Raw genomic sequence first — 18883 nt, 5'->3', positions numbered from 1 at the left:
TATGGGGATTAACATAACAATAAAAAAATTTTAAAAAAAAGAGAGAGAGATTCAGTATTCCCCCAAGAAATACTCTACCCTCCTCTATCCCCAAGGGTGAAGAGAAAGTAAGTAATCTTGGTGGTGACACCTAGTGGATTCAAAGGGCACTGCTTAAATTCTCCCCTCTGCTCTCTATACACCTGATCAGGAGGGCATCTTCCTAGGCTGGTCCTCTGACCACTCCAAATCATTTGCACCCTTTTGTTCACTGCTAGAGCAGCCTAGGATGTGCAATGCTACTAAGTAAGGTCGTCCTCTCCCCACACAGCCCACAGAGCCCTTGACCACGTCTTGTGTCTTGGCCACTCTCCACACAGGGAGGCAGAACTCAGGCAGAGTGCAGGAAGGGACAAGAAAGGATAGTGTCCCCACCCCCCAGCTATAGTCAGGTGGCCACTGCAGTCTGGTGAGTGCAAGGTGGACATTTCTTAGTTATTCAAGCTTGTGGGGATTGTGCAGACCTTAAACCATGGGCTCTGGAGTCAGAATAACTGGGTTCAAATTCTTGCTAGCTATGAGAGTTGGCCTCTCTGCACCTGATGAGAAATTCCTCGTGACCTCAGTTCTCATCTGGAAAGTGAGACTGATAGAGTCAACCTCTTTGTTGGGAGAACTAAATGAGAGAACGCACGTAAAGCCAAGCATAGTGGGTGGTAAAGGACACCCTTCCAAATGTCAATTCTCATCATCACCCCTGAAGGGGAGCAGAGGACTGATGGGTCTGAAGATGGCCAAGATGGGGATGAGGGGAATAACCCATACCACTTTCCCTGCCCTCCCAGGGGTAGAGGAGTAGGGACAGAAAGGAATGGCCCCTATGATCCTGCCCCAGGGCATGGAGTCCTCCAGAGTGGGACCAGCACCCTTTGAGGAGGGCAGAACCTGTCCAGCCCCCACACATCTAGCTCCCCTCGTGACCAGTCCACAGGGCAGGGGCAGCTCCCAGTGCTGAGCAGTGTCTCCCAGTGCCTCATCCCTGACTTCCCACTTCACACTTTGGCCATCAAACCTGCTTTAAGTCCTGGGTCATCTCTTCCAAGAAGCTTTCTTTTACTGTCCCCCACCTCCTATCCCCAGACCAGTAGTGAATCTCTTTGGCTCAATTCCTAGAGGGCTTGTCAGCTTGTGTCTTGTCTGCACTTACAGCTCCTATTTCAACCAACCTAATTTATTCATTCAGCAAGTACGTATTGAATGCCTTCTCTGTTCCAGGTACTGTTCTAGGCTCTGGATAGCAAACAAGACATCCATGGAGCTGAGACCTAACATTCTTGTAGGAGCGGAGGCACGAAGAAAAAACAGAGAAGTATGTATGATGTTGGGGGTGATGAGTACCTTGAAGACAATACAGGGGGTAGGGGACAGAGAGGGAGGGATGGGTGAGATGGGGTCAGCGTGGTCAGGGAAGGCTCAGGAAAGAGCAAAAGTGATTCCCTGACACAGGAATGGGTGTTAGAGGAGTTTAGGAACGGTAAAGCAGTCAATGTGACTGTTGGGGGGGTGAGTGAGAGGAGGGGGGTAGGAGAGGTGGTCAGAGAGGGAGGACTTTGATTTTTAATGTGTTATTGGAAACAGGAGTGTTATGATCTGAATTGTTTTAGTTGAGATATACCTACAGTGAAATGTATAAATCTCACAATTCGGTGAGCATACCACACACACACACACACACACTCAGGTCAAGATATAGAACATTTTTACCACTACAGAGGGCTTCTTCATGCCCCTTCCCAGTCAGTACTCTCCCCTGCCCATCAAGAAACCCCTATTTTTTACTTCTATCCCCATAGATTAATTTTGTCTGCTCTTGAACTTCTCTTAAAAAGAATCCTACAATTTGTAGTCTTATGTGTCTGGTTTTTTTCGGGGTTTTTTGTTTTGTTTTGTTTTTTTACTCAATGTTATGTCTGAGATTCAGTCGTTCGGGTAGTTGTTTGTTCTTTGTTTTTGCTATGTAGTATTCCACTGTAAGAAGATAGCACGCTTGATTTATCCATTCACCTGTTGAAGGACAGCTGAGCTTTCTCCAGTTCACTGTCGTTAATGAAACTGTTGTGATCACTGCTGTCCATGTCTTTCGGTAGACACAAGCACTGATTTCTCTTGGGAGTGGGAATTCTGGGTCACAGGTCAGGTGTACATTTGGTTCTGGTAGACACTGCCAAGCAGGTTTCCAAAGCGGCTGTACCAATGTATGCTCCCGCCAACGGTGTGCAAAGGTTCCAATTGCTTCACATCCTCACTGACACTGGTATTGCCGCTGTTTTTATTTTTTTATTTTTATTTATTTATTTTTTAAAGATTTTATTTATTTATTTGACAGAGAGAGACACAGCGAGAGAGGGAACACAGCAGGAGGAGAGGGAGAGGGAGAAGCAGGCTTTCCGCCGAGCAGGGAGCCCGATGTGGGGCTTGATCCCAGGACCCTGGGATCATGACCTGAGCCAAAGGCAGACGCTTAACGACTGAGCCACCCAGGCGCCCCTATTTTTTTTATTTTTTAAAAAAGATTTTATTTACTTATTTTTCAGAGAGAGAGAAAGAGTGGGGGGAGGGGCAGAGGGAGAAGCAGGCTTCCCGCCCAGCAGGGAGCCCGATCCCGGGCTTGATCCCAGGACCCTGGGATCATGACCTAAGACGAAGGCAGACACTTAACCGACTGAGCCACCCAGGCCAGACACTGACAAGTCTCATGAGGTTGGCACCTTTCCCTCTCATCCACACTTTCAGTTATTCCAGAACAGCCCTGCTGAGGGACCCAGTGCACTGAAGGGGGGGTCCCCTCTTCCCTCTTCCCTCCCTCACCCCCTGCCCCCAGCCTCAGAGAAACAGAATGGAGAACAGCAAGCAGCTTGATTCATAGACTTTATCAGCTTTTTCTCACCCCCAGCGGTTTCTGCAGACCCCCGAGCCTGTCCGGGACACGCGGGTCACTCTGGCAAAGCTGGGGAGCAAAGCTGGGGAGCGGCGGGGCGGCATCAAGGCTAGGGGCTGGCGGCGGCGGACCCCAGGGCTTGAGGAGGGCTGTGGGAGCTGCGTGAGCAGGCTGTGGAGCGGGGAGGGAGCAAGGGTGGCCACGGGGAGAGGAGTGTGCGTGGGCCGCCGCAGGGAGGAAGCGGGGCGGGCGGGGCAGGGGCTCTGGTCACTGTCTGTAGGGGATGGAGGAGGCCACACGGTGCCTGTGTATGTGCGGCTGGGGGTGGGGAACCCATACACATCTCTTCTGTGGCAGGAACCAGAAGGACCACTGTAGAAAAGGGACTGTACAACATAACCTATGATACAATGTTTACATATGATACAAGGCTCTTCCCCTCTTGGAGTTTTAAAAAATAGATTTACAATTCCAGAGCTTTTGGTAAAAAATATGTACACCCTCGGAACAGGAACAGCAGGGGTTTTCGCTGTTGCCGCCGCTGCCTCTTCAGAAGGGAAAGGGGGGGTGCCAAAAAGGGGGGTGAGGCTGTGCCGGGAAACCTCACCCGGTAGCTGCCAGGAGCCCTGCGCCCCGCGGCCCTGGAGGCCCGTGTGGGAGACGGTGGGGAGACACAGAGGTATTAAAGGCGTCACCACAGTCCAGTTCCACCTTGACAGGCTTGGCCATTGCCTCCCCTCTCACTTCTGGGTACAGGGGTCCAACCCCCCCAGCTCTGATGGGGAGGACCCAGAGGGAGTCAAGACAGGGGGAAGGCTAGAGACCATGTGGTTGGTGTCCCACCAGAGCCAGAAGGGGGGTGACAGCTCCATTCTTAACAGGAGACACCCCTAAAGCAGGAGGGTGGGCCCCAGACACCTCCAACTCCTGGTACCACCACATCCCACCCCACAATGCAGAGGGAGCGTCCTGTAGGCAGCTTAGGCCTGTTTCCCTGAGCATCTTTTACCCTTTCATTGGAGCCCCCCAGAGACCTCGGGGAGGCCTGCGTGGGGGCTCCCAAGGGCTGACAGGTTGCCCCCTGCCCCACAAAGAGCCTCACCCACAGGCTTGGGCATGCAGGGCAGCAAAAGGAGCTGAGCAGGGAGTGGTGAGGGTGGGGAAAGCATCCCGCACCACGGCAGGGCAGAGTAGACCAGGGTAGCACCAAACAGGAGGACCCCTCTACACACAATACCCTCCCTCAATTACCGGATGCACTCCTGCTTCTTAAAGGGGACAGGTGCACACACACACACACAGACACAAGGGCGATATAATATTCCAGGGGGTACATCCAGGGGTCCCAGCCCTGACCAGGGAAAGGCCGGACGGGGGGGGAAAGGAAGGCTGCCAATCCCTCCCACGATTCCGCTCTGTGAGACAGGAGGGTGGGCAGCTTTCCTGCCTGCTTGGGAGGAGGTTGGAAACTCCATCTCTGGAACAGACCTCGATGGGAGGAGACAGAGGAAGGAGCACTCTGCCCCTCTTCCCTGCAAGGGCAGGAACCAGCAGAGTATGGTTTTGGCTGGAAGGAGCAAGGGGGAGAGGGCTTCAGCAGGATGAACAGGCTTATGAGTCCAGGGGTTAAGTCCATCTGACTCTTTCCGGAGGGGTAGGAAGTTGCTCCAGTGGAAAGATGTCAGGGGTGGGTTGGGACATCGTGCAAAGTGCTTGAGTGCCAGGTGCCCGAGGACCTTGGTGGGCGCCGACCAGCACCTCTGTTCTCACTGACTATTAGCCTCCAGCTTGTAGGAGAGCTCAAAGAGGAGGTTCTGGTTGTCGATGACCTGGAACTGGCGTACATAGGCCTTGGTCTGCAGGTGATGGGGGGAAGCCTCCGTATCCAGGCCTGGGGGTGTGACGAGAGAGAAGCGCTCAGGCTCCCAGCGTCCCTTCTCGCTCTACTGTGCATACCAGCTGGAGGACAGGGGTGTGGATCGGGACAGGTGCTGGGCAGGAGGGCCCCCAGGGAGGCCAAGGAGAGGGTGGAGAGCTGACAAGTTTAAGAAAACAAAGAACCCAGCAGGGACTCCTCCCGGAAGCCTCCCACTCAGGCAGAGCTCTATCTGTGAAACTCTCAGAATCCTGGGTACTGGGCGCCTGGGTGGCTCAGTTGGTTAAGCGACTGCCTTCAGCTCAGGTCATGATCCCAGGGTCCCGGGATCGAGTCCCGCATCGGGCTCCCTGCTCTGCGGGGAGCCTGCTTCTCCCTCTCCCACTCCCCCTGCTTGTGTTCCCTCTCTTGCTGTGTCTCTCTCTGTCAAATAAATAAATAAAATCTTTAAAAAAAAAAAAAAAAAAGAATCCCGGGTACTCACAAAGGGGCCGGCTCCGGTATTTGCGGATTGTCCTCACTTTTTCAGCCACTGAATGCTGGGAGATGACAAGGAATGAGCCCTAAAAAGGGTACAGAAAGATGCTCCCCCCTCTAATGCTCCCCCTGCTCCATTCTCCAACTCTGCTGGTTTGACCCTGCTCCCTCCAGGGTCTAATTCTGGAGGGTGTCTGAAGAACCAAAGGAGGGGTGTAACGGCCGTGAGGAGAGGTGGAGTTGTGCCCCCCCCACCCCCCAGATGCCTGTCAGCTTTGCCTCCCTGTGGGCGGGTTGCACAGCAATGCCATCAGGGACAGTCAGGAATCTATCAGGCAAGCTGGGCACCAAGGAGGAAGGCTGCTGTCTTTAGGGGGCTGCCAGGAGAGGGGAAGAATGCCAGCCCCCGTGCCCAGGCCAGGGTCGGCAGTGGTACTCACCAGCTTCTCGATGTTCACCAAACCATCGACAAGGGTCTTACTCCCCTCATGCAGGAAAGTCAAGTCTAGGGGATGGAGGAGAAGCCCATGTGAGGAAGAAGAGAGGAGGTCCAAAGGGCCCTTCCCCTCCCCCACAGCCCCTCACTAGGGGGCTCCTGTCCAGGTGGGCACTCAGAGCTGAGTGCCAGGGGTTGAGAGCCAGAACTGGGACACGGAGAGTGTGGCTAGAAGGGCACAGGAGTGACTCTCACCTTTGAGGATCAGAGGCACGAAGGGAATCACAGGAGGTTTCATCTTGGAGATCACTTCTCGGTAGCTTTTGTGGTTCCTGCAGGGGTCCTGGCGTTCCACAGAAGAGAGGTAAAGGGCAGATAGTCCCAGTGCACCTTAAAGATGTCCCCTACTCTTCCCTCATCCCCCTGCCCGAGATCCATCTCTGATCAGAGAGGGGCATGTATGGGTGTCTAGCTGGGGGTGAGCATGGGCTAGGGACAGTCTCAGGCACTAAAAACCTTGCAGGGAAGCTTGAGGAAGCAGGTTAAGGGGAACAGAGGGCCTCTGGGGTACAAGTCCAGGGGCAGATAAAAGAGCTGAACCCACTCACTGTCAGGTTCTCAAATTTGCGGAACAAGTTCTTGAATTTCCCTGGCAGCTTCTGCAGAGAGTTTGAAGGAAGGAGAAGGAATGTCAAAGTGGAGCTCCTTGGGTTTCACGGCAGCTCTGGCTAATCCCCACGTGTCAGAGGGGGAAGGGGCCTGGCTGTCTTGCAGGGGGCTGGCAAGCTGGTGGGTGGGGAAATAGAGTCAGCCCTTGGTGCGGTCTGGGGAGCTGGAAGCAGCCCAGGGGAACGAATTATTCTGGGGAATTCGAGCCTCTGCTTAGGCATACGCCATGCACGAGGGGCCTCACTGAGTGCTGGCTGAAATCCAGTATCCAAGTCTGCGACCTGGCCTGGGCTGCCTGCCCCCACTCCGGCGGACATTCCGGCTCTTTACGATTTTGCACAGACACAGGGTGCATTAGTTAAGCCGCGTGCCCCGGGGGCTGGATCTGCCAGAAGAGGGCGCCTCCTTCCGCCCGGCACAAAGGCGGCCAACCGGCCTGCAGCAGCCGCCGGAGGCCGCACTGGGGTGCACCCGGGAGGCCAAGACCCCCGCCCCGCAGCCGGGCCAGCACAGGCGGGAGGAGAGGAAGGAGAGGAAAGGGCAGCCGTGTCATCACCTCCCAGGTGAGGCGCAGGCGGCTGACGGCGGCGTTGTCCAGCCCCATGACCACGGCGTAGAAGGACAGCAGGTCCTGGTTCTGCTTGCAGCTGCGGGGGGAGGGCGGGGGGGGGCGAGGCGGGGTCAGTGCGCGCCCGGGGGAGGGGCTCCGCGCTCCCCCTCCGCCGCCCGGCCGCACTCACATGGCCGCGATCTTGAGGAACTTCTTGAGCAGCTGCGCGCGCTTGCCCGGGGCCTCGCAGAGCAGCACCTCGGTGGCCACCCAGTGCGTGACCTCGCTGCACCGCTGCAGCAGCAGCTCCAGGTTGGCCGTCTCCCGGCGGCCGCGCTCCCCGTGGAACACGTAGTCCACGAATTCCAGCTGCACCCACGGCGGCGTGGCGGAGCGCCCGCGGGCGCGTGGGGACGTCGGAGTGGGCAGGTGGCGGCGCGGGCGGCGGAGGGCAGGGCCGGAGGGCGGGCGCGGGAGGAGGGGCAAATAGGAAAAAACGGGGCCCAGACAGGTTGCAACAGAGATTGGGGGGAGGGGAGCAACATTAATCATGCTTTACTATCTACCGAGCACTTCCTAGGTGCCAGGTCCTTGAACCACCTGATAGACATTATTGTGACTGCCTTATTTTCTTTCTTTAATAGAGAACGGTTTAAAAGTACTAACCATGGATCAGGTCTCATGTAAGACCCACCTTACTAAGGGGGTCTCTCTCTTTGTCTTTTTTTTTTTCAGATGGGGGACCTGAGTCTCAGAGGGTCTGGGGTGAGTTAGGGAATTGCCCAAGGGCACCCTGCCAGCCAGCCTTCTAACCCCAAGTTCAGCTGCACGCGGTGCCCGTCTCCAGGCCCCCCACGTTGGCACATTTCTCCCTCCAGGCCCCCAGCCCAGCACCAGTCACAATCCCCACCTCGTGCACACATCGGAAGAGCTCCCAGTGGAAGGCAGTAAGGTGGTTGGCAACGTCCTCGGGCTCCACTCGGTGGATCTCTGTGTCTCCAGGGGAGACCTGGATCTCCTCAGGGAGGGGCATCTGGTGGCAGGCAGGGGCACAGGGGCTGGACTCCACTCTGGGTTTGTGAGGTTCTGCCCACAGCCCCTCTGGGCCCTGGCTCCCAGCCAAGGCCTTGCCATGGGGTTCTTACCAGGGCCTCAAAGCTGTCCCGCGTGCAGGCAAACAGGTGGCTGTTGATGCCCAGTGTGGTGAAGACACAGTCTTCAGTGGGCTGGAGAAGGACCTTCTCTGCAGGAGAACGAGCTGCTCTGCCTCAGCCCCGGCCACCTGCACCCTCACAACCCCCAGCCACTGTCGCCATCCCGTCTGGAAACTCCTAACCCTGCACAGACACGTTCTAGACTAATGGGACTCGTGTTATGTTATCACCAGTTTATGCCATATTTATCTGAAATTTTTCAGATCATGATTTCTCTTGCATTCATAACCTCCTTTTTACCCCCAACATTCTTTCACAGCTCTTCTCTCATTCTATCATCCTGATGGCACTGGAACTTTTTTTTCTTGCCTCAGAGGAAGATAGGGCTCTGGCCATATGGCAGGCTTTCTGCCTTCTCACAGGGGTTGGAGGCCCACCCTGTGTTTTTAACCTCAAAAACGTAGCATCCTCAGATGCTCTGGGAGGTTAAAGAACCAGATCCCAAGGTGAGGAAGAGATAATCACCTGGATCCGAATCCAAGTGTCTTGGACCAGTGCTTTCCAAACTTTAATATGCATAGGAATCGCCTGGGAATCTTGTTAAAATGCTCATTCTGAATCGGTGGGTCTGGAGTACCGTGTGAGGTACTGCAGCTTTAATGAGCTCCCAGGTAGGTGATGCTCATGTGGCTGGTCCGGACCACAGTTCGGGTAGCCAGGGCCTACAATTCGTCTTTACCCCTGCTCCAGAGCACTGGGCTTGTGAGTTTCTCCTCTCCTGCCCACCCCACCCCCCACCCCCCTGCCCAGCTCTTCCCGAGCCTCACCTCCAGAGGAAGCCACAGCTACCAGGATGAGGGAGTCCTCACGCCCCGCAGGCTCCTCCGAGTACTGCAATTTCTCTGTCACAGAGCCCAGGATGTCCTGCACAGACGCTGAGAGGCGGCTGCGGATGGTCACGTAAGAGTGGTCAGGCATGTAGACCCGGCAGAAGACTGAGCAGAGACAGGAAGGTGGCTTTGCATTAGAAGGCAGAATGATGGTGTTGACACAAGCCCCTCCAGCCCACATCTGTTTCCCAGCCCATCTCACCCCTAACCTTCAATCGGCTGACTTCTAAGAAACAGGCTGTCAAAAGGACAGGTTCTACTACACCAGAAGACTCCACCTAAGGTGCCCTAAGACGCAGAGGCCCCCGAGGGCCCTCTGAGCCGCTCTGGAAGCTCTGCCCATCTTGATGCCCACACTCACTCTCATCAGAGCCCCGGAAGGCCACTCGGGTCTGCAGACAGGAGTCGATGCGGCGGAAGTGACGGAAGAGTGGCTTCACTTGCTTGCTGGGTGGCTGGCTTTCCTCTGGGATCCTGGCATGGACACAGCTGGGCGTAAGGAAGTCCTGTCACGCATACGGAGCGCCAGGCAGGCAACATCAAGCAAGGGATTATCAGAACCGAGTCAAGGATGCACCAGCACCAGGTTCAGAAAGTGGTGAAGGAGGTCAGAAGGGAGACAATGACCAGCATGGGACAACTGTCCAAGTGACCCAGATCATATGCGACCTCTTCCATGAATTCTCTGATCCACCCCACACACCAGGAAAGGTCACTTTTGGGCATCAACTGCTGTAGGGCACTGGCCTAATATTTGTTTTGTTTTTTTTTTTTAAAGATTTTATTTATTTATTTGAGAGAGAATGAGATAGAGAAAGAGAGCATGAGAGGGGGGAGGGTCAGAGGGAGAAGCAGACTCCCTGCTGAGCAGGGAGCCCGATGCGGGACTCGATCCAGGGACTCCAGGATCATGACCTGAGCCGAAGGCAGTCGCTTAACCAACTGAGCCACCCAGGCGCCCCCTAATATTTGTTTATGTGCATATCTTATCTCTTCTGCAAGACTGAGAGCTTTTGAGGGCTGGGCTTAGTTCTTCCTGGATTTTTTTTTCCCACCCTCCAGGCCAAGCACACTACTTGGCACATGGTAGGTGTAGGTCATCCGCTGTTTCCTGAATTTTGCCGACAAGGACTTCCACAGCCTGGGAGGGAGACAGACGTGTATACAGCTACTTCTAACACGAGACAGGAGGTGTTAGGTGATCTATCAAAGGTACAAGGAGAGTCCTGTTGGCATGAGGGAGGGGGATCTTTCATTAAGAAGATGGTATTTGACTGGAGCCTTGAAGGACAACAGAAAGAGAAGCGGTACAGGTGGTCTTTCTTGGATGGACCATGTAAATGACAGCAGGAATTTGGGGTTGGGAATGCCCAGGAGTTCAGGGAATGGTGGGGTGTATAGGGAGTGTCATGGGGGCTGGGGGATGTGGGAGATGAGGCGGGAAGCATCAGCAGAAAGGCAGGGGCATTGAATGCTGTGCAAGGGTGTTACAATTTTGTCTTGTGGGCTATAAGGAGCCCTGGATGTTTTTGAAATGGGAGCATGATGTCGTCAAACTGGAAAGATCTCTCTGGTGTCAGCATAAGAAGGGAGAGGACACAAGACCATGAGCTGAAGCCCTGGGCAGGAGGCTGTGGCAATAATCCAGGTGAGAGCTAATGAGGCCTAAACGAGGGTAGTGGTGGTGGGAATGGAGTGGAGAGAGACTGAAATGGTCAGAGGGATGGATGGACGGATGGACGGATGCAGTGGAGTCCTGAAGCTGGCTCACATTGGCTCATGAGAGCAGATTGTGAAATTTGGTAAGATTCTGCCTATGGGTTTTTAAACAGCCATTAATAAAAAAAAATGTTTTATAAACTTCTAGCCACATTATTACCACAGAAGGTAGTATCCTGTTTTACTATATTTTGCTATTATCTATGCTCTTGATGTTATTTACCTCTCTTGGATTTGTGGGGTGAAAATACTACGTAATGACCTGCTACTGCACATTTCTTTGCAACTTCACATTCAGTGACGTCATGTCGGTAGCTGGAAATCAGCCAGTGAGAGAATTCACACCATGGGAATCAGCAAAAGCTACAAATAGGGGCTTTTTTTTTTTCTCCCTGAAGTGCTGGTTGTTAAATATGTACCAGTACACCATTGGATTAACAAAGAAATGGATGAGAGAATGGACAAGAAAGTGACTGGAGGCCGTGCTCTGTGCTACCCTCTAGCAAGAGAAAGGGGCTGAAATAAAACCACATTGGAGTCAAAAGGTCAGAGGCAGTTCCTGTGACAGAGGAACATGGGCGACTTCTGTCCTATCCCTCCCCCAACCCATTCCCCTCACTTTAGCTCCACTGTTTCCACAAGCTGGTGCAGCCTCAATGTGTCCTCTCGGAGGTCCTGGTAAAGGGACTCATCCTTCATGATCAGCAGGTACAGATCCTGGGGAGCAGAGGAGAGAGAAGATAAAGGCAGGGGTCTCATCCCAAACTTTGCTATCGGCAAGGGCTGGGGCAGGGTCTCCATGTCTTTGAACATAGAGGAACCATATAAACTGAGGTCCACTGGCATCTTCTCCTTCCAGGTACCCAGCTTGAGGAGTATGGCTCCTTCAAAGGAGCCCCCTTCCAGAGCTAATAGCCTGCTCACCCGCCTTCTCTTCCCAGGCCCACCTTGATGATGTGGCCGGCCCCCTCTTCCTCCTGCAGCAGCCCCTGGTAGGTGTCCAGGAAATGAAGGAGCATGGCTAGACAGGCCTGCTTCCGGCCCAGCCCCTCAGGGCCCTCCATGCCTCCTGCCCAAACAAAACTGACCCCTTAGTTAAGAAAAAGCCCTGGGTAGCCAGACCCGAGGAAACTGGGAAGGGAGATGAGAAGCAGGGGGTAGCTAAACCCTCCCAAATATTCTCTAGGTCTGGGGCCAGGGAGAAGAGAGGTCGAGGGGTCCCTGGAGCCAAGACCCCTTCATGCCCCAGCCTGGGCTTTTGCTCAGAGTAGGTAGGGATGGCACCCACTTGACCACGTCCATCTGACCACATCCTGCCTGTTTGAATTTCACCTGGAGATAGCCTGCCTGGACTCACCCAATCTCTGACCAGCCCATAACCTGGAGCTGATAAAGGCCAATGATGCTTACCACAAACCTGACCATACCTCAGTGTAAGGCCTGGTGTTTCTAAGAGAGCCTACGGTATTCTACTCAGTGGCCTGACGTGTACAATTAGATCCTAAAATAACTCAGTGTGAGGCCCTCTGCTTACATGAGACCCTACGAATAGCCTGGCCAGTGGCCTGTCTCTAGCAGACCCCACTGAAGCAGAGCCGTGACCTGATGTTTACATCAGACCCTATAATAACCCACTGGGCAACCAGATGTTTAGAGCAACAATTCAGCGGGGAGAGAGGCTCTCTTAATAGAATAATAACACCTTACATTTGCACAGGGCTCTGCAGTCTCCAGAGCACTCCCACATCAACTATCAGATTGATCTCCACAGCAGCCCCATAGGTAGGCAGGGCAGGTGTTATTTACCCCCTTTTTACAGAAGAGGAAACTGAGGCCCCAGGAGGTTAAGTGGTCTGCCCAAGGTCACACAGCTGGTGAGTAAAACCCCTGGAATTGAAACCCAGGTGTGTTTCCTAGGGAAGCACCCAGGCCCTGATATTACATGTGGGGTAGGGGGAGTGGCTTCCTTCTGACCTCCCCTATTGCAAGCTCCATAAAAGGATATTACTGGTGTAGCTCCTGCAGAAATTTCTCCGTGGGGAGGAAGAGAGAATGGGTGAGGACGATGTCATCCAGCAGAATATCTGTAGAGATCAATTGGCGCCACTGATGTCAGGCGGGCACTCCCAGGACCCGACTGGACACTCACTACCCACCCCCTTGCCTCCTAGAGTGAGTTCTCCTTAGCCAGGCTGGAGCCCCAGCCACCTGCCCTGTCATGCTCTGCACAAGAGTGCGCGCGCGCACACACACACACACACACACGTGTGAAGGTTCTGGGCAGCCGCTGCGGGGGTGGGGTTGGCAGCTGCCAAGGCAGCTGGAGGGAAGGAGGGGGCGCCCTTTGATGGCCACGCCCACTACTCTTCAATGCATGTGGAAGCTGGTCAGATAATACACCAAGCTTGAGATCTGCCCCCAAAAAGAGGTCGACCACAGAAGTGTCTCTAGACAAAGAACTTGTAAACACAGAGGTTAGGGTCAGTGGGGTGTATGTGTGTGTGTGTGTGTGTGTGTGTGTGTATCCCTCCTCCCCTCCCTACTCCCTACCTAACAGCTCTGAGTTCCAACTGGGCAGGTGAGAACCAGCCCCATTAAAAAGGAGAGGGAGTGACTGCCATCTCTTTGATCCCAAAAGCCTTTAAATAGAAGCCCTGTGTCCTCTGGATGCCCAGAGATGGAAGGGTTAATGATGGAAGGGTGGAGGGGAGTGGCTCTCACCACCCTTTTCCCCTCCACTCCCCCATCTGGGCCTGGCTCAGCCAGTCAGCCAGGTACAAGGTCGCCCTGACTTGCAGCCAGCCCTGGGGTGGGGCAGGGCAGCCTGGCACACAGAGACAGGCAGGGCGCAGGGAGGGATCCAGGTGTCCTTACCAGGACAGGTTAGGGCCAGGTCCCCAGGCACTGCCCCAGGACAAAACCAAGGCTTCTGACGTCCCTTGGCTCACCATCCCCTGGCCTCTGTTTCTAGTCATGAAGGTAGAGGAGGAGAACCAACACCAGATCCTCTACTCAACTGTTGCATTTCACAAATGAGAAACTAAGGCCCAGAGCCGGGAGGGACTTGCCTGGAGCTGGAGTAGGAACCCAGACTCCTGAGTCTTTGTTCTTTTCTCAATATGCCCGAGGCAAGCTGCGTGTCAGGGTAGAGCACAGAGGTTAGATAGGGCTGCTTAGATGTTTGCCAGCCTTTGACTGGTTTGAGGATAACTTCTGTAAGTCCCCCCTCCCACACACTGTGGGAGGAAGCCAAGATGGCTTGAGAACATTGCTTATGTTGGAGAATATCAGAGTGGCAGGTTAAGGTGATTCTCATTTACCCTGGGACTAGTTTGAGGTTCCCCAAAGCAGTTACTCTGGGCATCTAGCTTGTCAGCCCAGGTACTAGGGTGACAATCAATTCAAGAGTCCTTCCCCACGAGAGACCAGGCAGAGTATGTGGCACCAGATCCCTGTGGAAGGGGAAAGACAGATTCTCCCTTTTCCTCTTTGCCTCGCTACCCTGCTATGTTCATAAAGTGAGTCTGAGAACCCCAGCCGTGACCCCTGGCTCCAAAGATGGCGACAAGGAATAGGGATGCCCAACGTCCTTCCTATCTATCTCATGGGAGAGCCAAGCCAGAGCAAAGGAAGAGGAACATGGGGCAGAGTGGGGGAGATGCTGCTATGGGGGCTACAGTTTGGCGTCTGTCTCTTCCAAGCCAGGCTCTGGTCCAATGCACAGACTCCCCAGGGAATGTGTCATAGAGACACAGGGTGTGTGGTGTAGGCGGCAAGTTATGGTTAGGAGAGCTGTGTGTGTCTGATATTTTTCTAATTAAATCCAAAAGGTGTCAGCTCCCCAGGGCAACGACAACTGAGCCAAGGAGAGGACCCAGGTCTTGAGAAAAATCTAGGGGAGCGGTGTCCTATTCCATAAGCCTAGGTCCAGGCTCCCTGCAGAGGTCTAAGAGCAAGGTGTGAAACCCTCATCTTTAGGCCCTCAACCAGGGCTCCCATCCTCAGACCCTGCTGGGTTTAGTGAAATGCTGAGAGGCAGACCTAAAGACCCATCGGTCTTCTACCTCCACCACTAACCAGCAGTTTGGGGCCTCAGTTTCCTCAAAGTCCCCTTAGTAGGGGTGCTGGTGGGGAGTGGTGAAATAGCATCATCATTTAGGGAATAAGCTTCTCAGGGTGTGGCTATTATTTTTTGAAGAGGCCGTGTGTTGAGGCCTGTCTTGGGAAGGGCGGGAGTTGGAGGGGCTCAGAACCCCCCCAGGATGATGCAGGGTCCTGATGTCTGTCTGCCCAGCCACCTCTCCCCCAACAAACACCTTCTGAGCCAACCCCCAACTAGGACACCTCCTTCCCCCCAAGCTGCTAAGGACAATGCATCCCTTTGCCCGAGCCCAAAAGGCAGCTTGGGCCCTGAGCCTGTCTGGCACTGCCCCACTGAGTGGGCCAGCCAGCCCTGTGCTGTGGGGCTTCTAGACAGAATCAGGGACTCCTAGAAGGTCTTTCAGGTCTTGGAAAGCATGTCTTGGGGTGGGGGTGGGGGGGTAGAGCACATCTTAGTGTGTCAGACCTTAATTTGGGGCCACAGAAGGAGGTAGTCAACATCAGGGACCTATGAGAATCTGTGGGTAAAATGTCCAGGAGAAAGGAAGGGTGGCTTAAGGAGAGAAAGAGGTTCAGCTTCTCTGTGGGTGAGACTGCTACAGGGAGGAAGGTGGCACTGCTGCTTCCCTTCTGCATAAGGGTCTGTTCCTCTCCTAGGCCGCTGCCCCACTTCAGCTGACCGCTCAACCCCACACCGAGGCTCCCGGCATAGCGCCACCCCCACTGTCCAAGGGCAAGGAAGAGGAACCAGGTAGCAACCCCCTACTCCGGGATGGATGAGCCTTACCTGAGGCAGCGCTGTCCCTGGTGGCCCCTCCGGCAAGCCGCTCCAGCACCCGGTTCAGAAGATGCTCCGGCCGCTCGGGGGCGCCCAGGGGGGCCCAGGGCGGGGAGGTCAGGGGTTCGCCCGGGGACAGCTCGTCAGAGGAGTACGAGGAAGGGGAGCGCAGGGGCCCCCCTCCCCCGAGCGGCCCGGGCCCCGGCACCTCCTCGAGCTGTAGCCAACAGGGCCCCCCGCTGCCGAGCTCCTCCGCGACCCCCGCCGGCTCTCCCCCTTCCTCTTCAGGGGGCGGCTCCAGCCCCGGCTCGGCGGGGGGCTCCCGGAGGAAAGCGGGGAGCAGCAGGCGAGACACGCTCTGACGCCGCTGCAGCGGCCGCAGTCCTCCGGTTGGACCGCCGCCCCCGCCAGGTCCCCCGCCCCCGCCAGGCCCGCCGCAGCTTCCCTGACCCCCGCCGGGACCTCCCGCCACCGTTCGCCCCGCCAGCTGCGACGTCTGCTTCTTCAAAAATTTCTCCAACGGCTTCATGCCCCCCCCCCCGCCCCTCTCCTCGGGGCCGCCGGGGGACCCAGGTGTCCCAGGCGCGGGCGGGGGGGGCGGGGACACGATGCTCAGAGCCTGAGAGGCAGAGCGGAGGGCTGTGCCAGGCGCCGGACTGGGGGCCAGAGGTGCCCGAGGCTCGCTGGCCGGGGTCCAGTGGCCAGTGGCCCGGGGAGGTGCCAGAGGGAAAGAGTGCTCGCTCTTAGTGGCCCCCCATGTCGGCTGCAGCCGGCACGCGGCCCGGAGGGCGGGTAGGCTGCGGGGCCAGTGCCCCGGGCTCTGCGCTCCTGGGCCGGGCTGCGGCGGCAGAGACAGCGGGCGGAGCGCAAGGCTGAGAGAGGACGCGGCGGAGGCGGCGGCGGCGGCGGCGGCTGCGCTCCTGGCAGGGGGGAAGGTGGCAGAACTGAGACCGCGCCCCCTCCTCCAGTCTCCGCCCAGTCCCCGCCCCTGCCCTCTCTGGACCCGCCCCCTGGGCCGCGCGAGGCTTGAACTTGGGCGCCGGGGCTGGCCTCGGGGGAAATAGTAAGGGGCTGAATGGGATTGGCGTCAGGGCAGATGCAGAAATAAGGGCAAAAATGATGGAGTGATTTACCAATGGAGAGTGAGTCCTGGTTTGGGGGTAACAGGGGCTCTTAAGTATCATTTCAAAGAAGTAGAGCAGGTGTGTGGTTTGCACAATTTGGGCTTACCTGTACTCAGGTGAGGCCTACAAAGATTGCTGATTGGGTGTCCATCACTCTCAACCCCGACAGTATGTTCTGTTGCCATATTTGTGGTCTTTACGTTCCTTCTATAAGAAGGGCTGGAAAGGCCTGGGGTGGATTAGCATTGGCACTGGGGGCGGTGCCCATCTGCCCTTTCTGGTAGGGCACAATAGGTGATGAGGGCCTGGCTTGTGAGAGGCAGGTACCGGCAGGCAGGTAGGATCCAGGCAGGGAGCAGCAGGTTGTGGCAAGTCTAGTTGGGGTGAGGAGAAGAGAGAGGAGGCCGGGGGGAGGGGGGCGCGGGAGATGAGGAGTATAAGGGCACCTGAGCCCAGCTGGCAGCAGGAGACAGCAGGGCCACGGAGATGAGTGACAAGCTCTAGAACTGCCGTCCAACATCATTAAGCATAGAGAGCCCCTCCGGAGCTGACATGGCCATGAAGTAGGGAAAGGGGTGCCAATTTGCACTCTCAATGATCTTTATTCCTGATGCCTGTGCCAGGAGCATTCTGTCCCTAAGGATACACTGCCCTTAGGAGTGTGGATGTAGAGACACACTCAGTGTAAACACATCAAGGTTAAAATAACAAGGTGGGGGAGTGGCACCAGGTTCCAGAGGGATTGAAGCTCCTTGGACAATGCCCCACCCCTGTTTACTGTGCAGGGACCAGGCAGGGACAGGAATGCTAAAGGCTGGGAGTGGTGGTTGAACTGAACAGGGTGTGTACTACACACATGTCACTGTGTGTGCATATCTGGTCCTATGTGTGCTAGAGCATGTGTTCACAGAAATAAAGCTTTGCACACCCATCTGTGGATTTCGAAAGGGAATAGTAAAAGGGAGAGAGCAGTTTTGGCTAAGAAGCTGGAATAGAGATCCAAGTATCAGCTTGCTGGGCTCCCTTTATTGGACACCCCACTATCCCTGGGGTTAAGAGGAGAAACTGGCTGGAGTGGCTAGGAGCTCCCCAGGCATTTTGTGAACCAAATAAGAAGACGAGAGGGCTCCACTCCCAGCACATGCCACAGTTACCAGATTAAGCTGGTTGCCTTGGTAACCTCCTCTCTGGGCAGGATTTGGGATTGTCGTTAGGAAGGGGGAAGAATTGGGGAGTGTGGAGGGTGTGGGGGCTGGAAATAAAACAGGCAGACACTTCTGGAAACTGAAAGCTTGGGGAGTAAGACCCCAGCACCCCTGCAACTACTCAAGGATATTGGACAGAGACTAAGTTCAAGGACTTTAATCAGGAAGGAAAGCCAGCACTGAGTCATGGCCCTCCTAGAACAGTGGTTCTTGCCCCAAATGCACACTGGAATCCAGGGGAACTTCTCAAAAATACTGATGCCTAGGCCACACTCTAAACCAATTAAATCTTTGAGGCAAGGCCAAGGTTTCTGGTATTTTTTAAAAGATCCCCAAGTGGTGCTCACTTCAGCAGCACATATACTAAAATTGGAGCTATATAGAGATTAGCTTGGTCCCTGCACAAGGATGACACGTGAAAGATCCCCAAGTGATTCAAATAGCCAGGGTTGAGGATCACTGCCCCAGAGGGACAACCCAACCCAAGTGGGCTGCCAATGCTGGAAGACAACTTCAGGATTTGAAGTTCTTACTGTTCTGGATCGCCCACAAGGTAGTAGGCCTGAGCGTTGACCCCACAGAGGAGGGGGGGCGGCATGGAATTATCAAGAGTGGTATCATTAACAACTGTGAGATGGTGGCAAAACAACTTTGAGCCCAGACCCTAGAAGGGGATGGGGCAAGGCTACCTAAGGCTGATCTGTCTGCCCTTTGTACTCCCTTTCTGCCCACCAAGAGGCGGACTGGTAGGGCAGACAACCTGGGAGCTTTGCTGAGCTTGAGTTTCTTCTTGCAGAGCTCGTTACCAAGGCAACAGAGAGCAATGGGATCTAACCGCAGGACCAGGGAAGCAAGAGGCAGGGGTGAGGGGGAAGCATCGTAACAGTCATTTCTCCTGCCAGTAACCTACCCCCAAGACTGCCTGGCATGACCCCAGGAGATCAGGCTCATAGTTACCCATCACCCTGTGGGGGAAGAGGAAAGCAA

The 18883-nt window shown here is 55.2% G+C and overlaps 1 protein-coding gene and 1 pseudogene across 1 annotated transcript; one reads left to right on the top strand and one right to left on the bottom strand.

Moving 5' to 3' along the window:
- Positions 1–2647: 2647 nt before the first annotated feature.
- On the bottom strand, positions 2648–16096 carry RAPGEFL1 (Rap guanine nucleotide exchange factor like 1). Its single transcript, XM_035027055.1, has 15 exons — positions 15577–16096; positions 12697–12772; positions 11636–11777; positions 11308–11405; positions 9331–9443; positions 8907–9074; positions 8071–8168; positions 7836–7958; positions 7116–7294; positions 6932–7022; positions 6315–6365; positions 5962–6049; positions 5711–5775; positions 5278–5332; positions 2648–4808 (listed from the first exon to the last, which is right to left on the bottom strand). Exons 1-15 carry the CDS (start codon positions 16094–16096, stop codon positions 4684–4686), a joined length of 1992 nt encoding a protein of 663 aa, XP_034882946.1. The 3' UTR covers positions 2648–4683.
- A 2139-nt stretch (positions 16097–18235) lies between these two features.
- LOC118025374 lies at positions 18236–18332 on the top strand (annotated as a pseudogene).
- The last annotated feature ends 551 nt before the right edge of the window (positions 18333–18883 follow it).

Source organism: Mirounga leonina, unplaced genomic scaffold (assembly GCF_011800145.1).
Source record: "Mirounga leonina isolate KUSES-001 unplaced genomic scaffold, KU_Mleo_1.0 Mir_200, whole genome shotgun sequence".
NCBI lineage: Eukaryota > Metazoa > Chordata > Mammalia > Carnivora > Phocidae > Mirounga > Mirounga leonina.
Note: the sequence above shows the minus strand (reverse complement) of the source record. Positions and strands in the feature narration are given on the sequence as shown.

Coding starts and splice junctions, on each gene's coding strand:
- RAPGEFL1 (XM_035027055.1), bottom strand. CDS start 16,096: ATGAAGCCGTTGGAGAAATTTTTGAAGAAGCAGACGTCGCAGCTGGCG. Junction 7,023..7,115: donor TTCCTCAAGATCGCGGCCAT/GTGAGTGCGGCC, acceptor CTCCCCCCGCAG/CTGCAAGCAGAACCAGGACC. Junction 5,333..5,710: donor TGGTGAACATCGAGAAGCTG/GTGAGTACCACT, acceptor GTCATCTCCCAG/CATTCAGTGGCTGAAAAAGT.